The sequence below is a fragment of the Thalassophryne amazonica genome, chromosome 8 (genome assembly GCF_902500255.1).
Source record: "Thalassophryne amazonica chromosome 8, fThaAma1.1, whole genome shotgun sequence".
NCBI classification, from domain to species: Eukaryota; Metazoa; Chordata; class Actinopteri; order Batrachoidiformes; family Batrachoididae; genus Thalassophryne; species Thalassophryne amazonica.
This window is the reverse complement of record NC_047110.1, coordinates 93,092,467-93,098,960: the sequence shown is the minus strand read 5'-3', so window position 1 is coordinate 93,098,960 and position 6,494 is coordinate 93,092,467. Positions and strand designations below refer to the sequence as shown.

The 6,494-nt window shown below is 39.9% G+C and overlaps 1 protein-coding gene across 3 annotated transcripts in view; it reads left to right on the top strand.

Moving 5' to 3' along the window:
* Window positions 1-255: 255 nt before the first annotated feature.
* The window catches only part of mtss1la (MTSS I-BAR domain containing 2a), a 73,807-nt gene continuing 67,568 nt past the window's right edge, over window positions 256-6,494 (top strand). Inside the window, exon 1 of one of the 3 annotated variants that reach the window (XM_034176994.1) lies at window positions 256-900. In XM_034176994.1, the coding sequence (XP_034032885.1) occupies window positions 832-900 (69 nt within the window). In that variant the 5' untranslated portion in view covers window positions 256-831. The remainder of the gene's footprint in view (window positions 901-6,494) is intronic. The other 2 variants (XM_034176993.1, XM_034176995.1) reach the window with 2 other exon arrangements.

The following is a 6,494-nucleotide window of genomic DNA, read 5'->3' as shown; positions in this document are numbered from 1 at the left end:
GCATTCTGTTTAGAATTCATTTAATGTTGTTCTTATTCAACTATATGTTGCTTTTATACCTTTCTATGGTGATGCTGGTTTTTTTTTTATTATTATTATTTATTATGTAATAATGTCATATATTTATGTTGGTGTTAACCACTTTCTAATTGGTGCCTTCAAGATGTTACACAAATAATGTTTTATTCTTCTTTCTGAGCTTGACCTGTTTAGCAGCAGAGTCAATTTAACCTGAATAAAAGTTTGACTTGAATTTCATTTGGGTGACGTCAGCAGGGGGCACGTGGGGTAATGATGACAAACCTGCAGTTTGGAGCGCGTGTGCGACCACACAACGGAGGAAATCCTCTCGTGCATCTTCAGAGGGGCATCACTTTGTTTGTAGGGGTGGAGGAGCTTGTCGCCTCCTCCTCATCCACTGTTTGTGACTAAACCCTGACCTGCCCCCTTTCCATTCCCATGGATCGCGTTACGGAGCTGCGCGACATCTGCTCATCTTTACAACACAGCACGTCCCCGCGTCTCCGACCTGCGGCCGATCTGTCCTGTGACTCCCTCCTCCTTCTCCTCCTCCTCAGCTCCTGATCTCAGTTATTTGCGGAGAGCCACAGTGGATGTCTCCTCTGCGGTTTCCGGCTGTAGCTGACCCGGCGTGCGGCCGAAGCGCGTCCGTCCTGCGCGTCCGAGCGGAGCCGCAAGCAGCGCGTTTCTTTTAGTCTCGTCCACGCTGCATCCCCGAACCCAACACACAGCTCTGATGTGTGGAAACGTGTGAGCAGCGGGCGCTGGTTGTGTTCGTGGGAGCTTTTTGTTGTTGTTGTTCTGTTTACCATGGAGTCGGTGGAGAAGGAGTGCGGCGCTCTGGGTGGATTATTCCAGGCCATCGTCAACGACATGAAGGTAGCGCACACAACCATCAGAATGCAACTGAAATCTCTGACCTGCGTGATTGCAGTTGATCACACGCGTGTTTTTACTGCCTTTGTCCTTCTCAGCCCGGTCCTCCCCCCACTGGAGACAAAATCCCCACATGAGACGTTCCCCTTTGTGCCTGCGTGCGTAAAACGCCGCAGCAGCTCTGTCACCACAATAACACTTTCATCAGCTTGCAGGATCATGTCAGAGTCAGGCGAGTTTAATTTGAACAAGTCATTTGGTGGATTTGCTCAACTCAACTTCACCATCACTGAATCAGGGTCCAAATTATATTTGTTCCCGTGGGGAAGGTAACGCAGTTCAAAGGTGGAAAATTAAATGATTTCAGTTTTGTTGGGTTTGATTTGAAAATGTTCCGATTTGACAGCATGTTTCGCCTTTATGGCAGCCCCCGAGGTGATCCTAAATTAGGATGTGTTCACATTATCAACTGAAACGGCTTGATTCTGGCAATTTTACACACACATACAGTAATGATATATTTTTATATAGTGCAAGAATGGTATGCTAATTCTGTACTATACGGGTTTATTCCACAGGGGTTATGTTCACATACCTGACTGAAGTGACCGATTCATCTTATCATTTTTTTTGTCCTTTTTTTGGTTGAATGTGACACTATGAACAGAGCACTATGAACATGCTAACCTGATATTTTTCATATTTGGGTTACAGGCACTATGTTCGCATAGCAAGATTAAGTCATCCTGAATCAGCCTTTTTCATGCAAATATGATCTTTATTGGAGTAGTGTCAACATGATAACCTGATTATAGATTTTTTTTTTTTCCATGAGATTTGGCACACTTGTGACCTGTTCATTTTGTCAACTAAAGTTACCTGAATAGTTCTTTATTATTTTATTTTATTTTGCCAAATGTTCACATAGCTTGACTAAAGTGGCCTGACAATAGATTTTTTTTTTTTTTTGCCTGAATTTGACACATGTAGTTATCTGAAAGTGTGAATATGCCAAATCTGTTGTAACCTATTATGTATATACACACAGTCAAGTTCAAAATAATAGTGTTTTTAAAATAGTGAGTAAAGCTCAAAATCTTTATCATAGCTTTTATTTTCATACATACAAATGCATTGGGAAGACTACACATTTTATTCCAAATCAAAACATGAATTTTTTAAAATCAAATTTGCTATTACTTTCCATAAACTGAAGAAATTGAATATTATGCTGTTCAAAAAGTAGCAGTGTCTGCCATTTTTCTATACAAACCCTAACATTCACTGTATATACTGAAAAATGCTTGAAGATTTATCTTTCCTGTTAATCACTGACTAATATTTAATTGCATAACCATCTGTTTTTGCGAACGGCTTCACATTCGTTGCATGAAGTCGACCAATTTTCTGGCACCTGTGAACAGGCATTCTAGCCCAGGACGATTAGACTACTTCCTCTGCATTTCTTGGTTTTGCCTCAGAAACAGCATTTTTTGATGTCACCTCACAAGTTTTCAATTACATTCAGCTCCGTGGATTGGGCTGGCCACTCCATAACGTTAATCTTGTGGTCTGAACCCAAGATGCTGCTCACTTTGCTGGTGTTTCTGTTGTCATTGTTTTGTTAAAACACCCATTTCAACAGCATTTCCTCTTTGGCACAAGGCAACATGACTTCTTTAAGTATTTAGATGTATTCAAACTGATCCATAATCCCTGGTATGTGATAAATAGGCCCGGCACCATAGTATGAGAAACAGCCCCATCCCATGATGCTTGTGCCACCAAGCTTCACTGTCTTCACTGTGTACTGTGGCTTGAATTCTGTTTTTGGAGGTAGTCTTACAAACTGTCTGTGACCCCTAGACCCCAAAAGAACAGTCTTGCTTTCATCAATCCACAAAATGTTGAGCCATTTCTCTTTAGGCCAATCAATACGTTGTTTGGCAAATTGTAACCTCTTCAGCACTTTTTTCTACAGTGGGACTTTGTGGGGGCTTCTTGCCCATAGCTTGTCTTCACATAGGCATCTTCTAAATATTACAATACTCACAGGTAACTTTAGGCCTTCTTTGATCACCCTGGAGCTGATCATTGGCGGAGTCTTTGCCATTCTGGCTATTCTTCGATCCATTTGAATGGCAGTTTTCTGTTTTCTTCAATTTCTTTCTGGTTTTTTCTACATTTCTTCATATGTTTTCCTCTCTCCAGTCAGCGTTTCATCAATGTATGCTGTTCTTCTGAACAATGTCTGAAATGACCAGTTTTACTCAGATCTTCTGTGAGAAATCAGCATGTATGACATTTGCTGCCATTGTCCTTAAATAAGGGCCTCCTGTTTGACACCTTTTTTTTCCACAGAAAGAAAAATGCAGACTCTCCTATTTTTTTTTAACATCCTAATAATATGTATATGTTGCAGAGATGAATGAGCAAAGCTCTTCAGCATCTCACATGTCATTTTGGTCCTTCTGATTTTTTTTTTTTTTTGAGTAAATGCTTCAGGGGAGCATTAGCATGGCTAAAACCTTTCAGCTTCTGGGGAGGCTCTCCCAGACCCCCCGCCTTTTTAAGCATTTTTCTTTTTTGCCTTTCAGCTTCTGGGGGAACTCCACCCCCCAGATCCCCCCAATGACAGCCCTCTTAACCCCCTCCCACTTTAAGCATTTTTAAAATGTAGATGTAAATTAATATTCAAAGTTTGCAGCTAGTTGACAGTTGGGCTGTACAATATGGCCACATTATTATATCTCAATATTGTCATATATACGATATAACTATGATTTCACACAAAGTGCAGCAACAGTGAAAATTAAACGTTTTTAAACAAAACAGTAATAATACCACACTCATTTTGCACTCATTATAAGGTTAGGATACAGTGCCCTCCAAAAGTATTGGAACACTTGTTATTTCACATTGTACTTTGTTTATGCCATTTCAAATACAAGAAATACAACAAATATAAAGACTAAGAATTTCTAAAATTATCTTCCTCAAACTGAAAGCAAATCTCTAAAACCTGATAAAACCTGCAAATAATAACCAGTTTTATTGTCATTTTTCTTCAGACAAGTGAGGGGATGGAAACATGTACACTTCCAAGTCACTGAATATGTCTTAGACTTTATTTCCATCAATTATGAAGAAATACAAAAGTTTCTTTCACCAAAACATCAAATCTAGGTTTGCATCTCAGATGTACTTTAAGGCAAATTGTAGCTGAAGTTTCCAGTCTTCATTTGAAGAAAATCCTCCTCTACACTTCATCAGGAAGCTGGATTTTATATTTTTAATTAATTTATGTCAAGTTGTAGATATTTGCTTTCAGTTTGAGTTTAAGGAAGATAACTTTAGATTTATTTATTTATTTGTATTTGAAATGGCATAAATAAATTAAAATGTGTGAAATGCCAAGTGTTCCAATTCTTTTGAGTACAGTTGAGAAACACTCCGTATCATCCTGGTGTCACTCAGAGAGCAAAATTAAGAGGTTATTTAATCAACAGCTGTCTGCTCTTTTAAAAATCAATGGAGACATACGCACATATAAGGCAACCCAAATTAAAGGAGAAATGCCACTTTGAACAACCTGGACCTCATTTCTTGCATAAAATACAGTCGTTTACTCACCAATATAACTTTTGTGTCATTATTAGTCCACAGTTCAAACGACATGTTCAGTTCAAATTTGAGGCAAACATTTTTCTTCCTCTACTGAGGTGGATTAGAACTTTTTGTGGTACATAGCATCAACTACTGGACAGGAGGAACCTAGCAATCAATGTGACTCACTGATTTCAAAATCCAGCTCTTTTCAGCCAGACGTGCGGTGCTGTGACATGTCAGTCATCTGTGTAAAATCAGACTTCAGGGGAGTCCAGTGCAACCCTGGCCTCTGCTGTAGCTCCACCCATGCCAGGAAGTGTTCAACAGTTGACATTTACTGTTTCACTGTGGACTCAAAATTTGGCACTTCCTGTTTCAGTGTGAATTTGCCACTGAGTTCCTGCGAGCTTCCATAGGATCTCATTTGTCAATCTAGGAAGTGTCGATCCTGGAAGTTTTTGACATTTGACATGTCCTATTTCACTGTGGACTCAAAATTTGGCACTTCCTGTTTGGGACTTCCTGTACCATGAGCGAACTTGGTGGCGCTTTGCGGTGCTTCGCAGCGCTTCGCAGCGCTTCGCTCGTATAAGTTTTTTCTTCACATTCTCTAAAGTAATAGCAAATTTGAAAATTTTTTTTCTTCATGTTTTGAGTTGGAATAGAATGTGCAGCATTCCCAATGCATTTGGTTGTATGGAAATAAAAGCTATTATAAAGATTTTGTGCTTTACTCACTTTTTTAAACACACCGGTATTATTTTGAACACAGCGATACACACATACACAAATCAGATGTGGACCACAAGGGTTGTGTTCACATTTTCTTCTAAAGTGACCTGAATCATGCTCTTTTGTTCTTTTGTTGTTGTTGATTGTTTGTTTGAATTTGACATTGATCTAATCTTTCCTGAGGAATGTGACCATGCCAAATCAGATTTTATTGTATCAAATTGAGGTCAGTTGATTCTCCATCCGATGCTTATTTGATGTTTTGCTGTATCTGAAGTGTGATTGAAGTGTGAACAGTCATCACGGATACAGGAGACTTACAAGTCTAGATGAGATCCATTGACAAAAAAAAAAAAAAAAAAAAAAAAAAAAAATATATATATATATATATATATATATATATATGATTTCTGTCACTTCCACTCGTAATGTGAACGTAGCCAAATAAGCTCTACCAACCTGCAGGCTTCAACCAGGCAGGAAATATTGATTGAACGTCTTGTTTAGTGGCCTTCAGTCACTGATTTTGCAATGTGTTAAGTTCACATGTGATCTCTAATGATTGAGTGATGTGCAATATTATATATGTGTTTAAATATTTAGCACCAAATATGAAGAAAAACACATTTAAAATGACTCCCTACTTAAGAACTCAGAGAAAGAGTTTGTGATGGAGGTGGAACCAGGGTGGTCTGCTGCTGCTCTCCACAACAGATGGAAAGTGTGAACGCATTAATCAACCCCACAGCAGCTCCCAGTTTCCTCTTTGTTGACGATGGAACAAAGTGTTGAGCATCAGGCATCGCATTCACCCCATAGATTTTTTTTTTAATTGGCTGCTCCCTGGTGGGGTCACAGACTATTTATGGACCGGTGTTTGACTGACTGTGTGTGCGAGAGGGTCAGTGACATCAGCACGCCGTTATGGACGGTGGTGGCTTGATTTGGTTTGTGCCGGCGGGACAGAGAACTAGGCGAGGTGGCGTGTGTATTGATCAGTGCCACTGATGAATGAGGTCGAAGCTGTTAGTCAGCAACACTGCTGTGAGTACTGTCTGAGACAGACATCTGACCTCATTCTGCCACGCACACACACACACACACACACACACACACACACACACACACCACACACACACACACACACACACACACACACACACACACACACACACACACACACACACAGACACACACACACACTGAGTTTATGCCCCCCTGGGAGTGATACAGCTTTTGTCTGCCTCATACAGTAT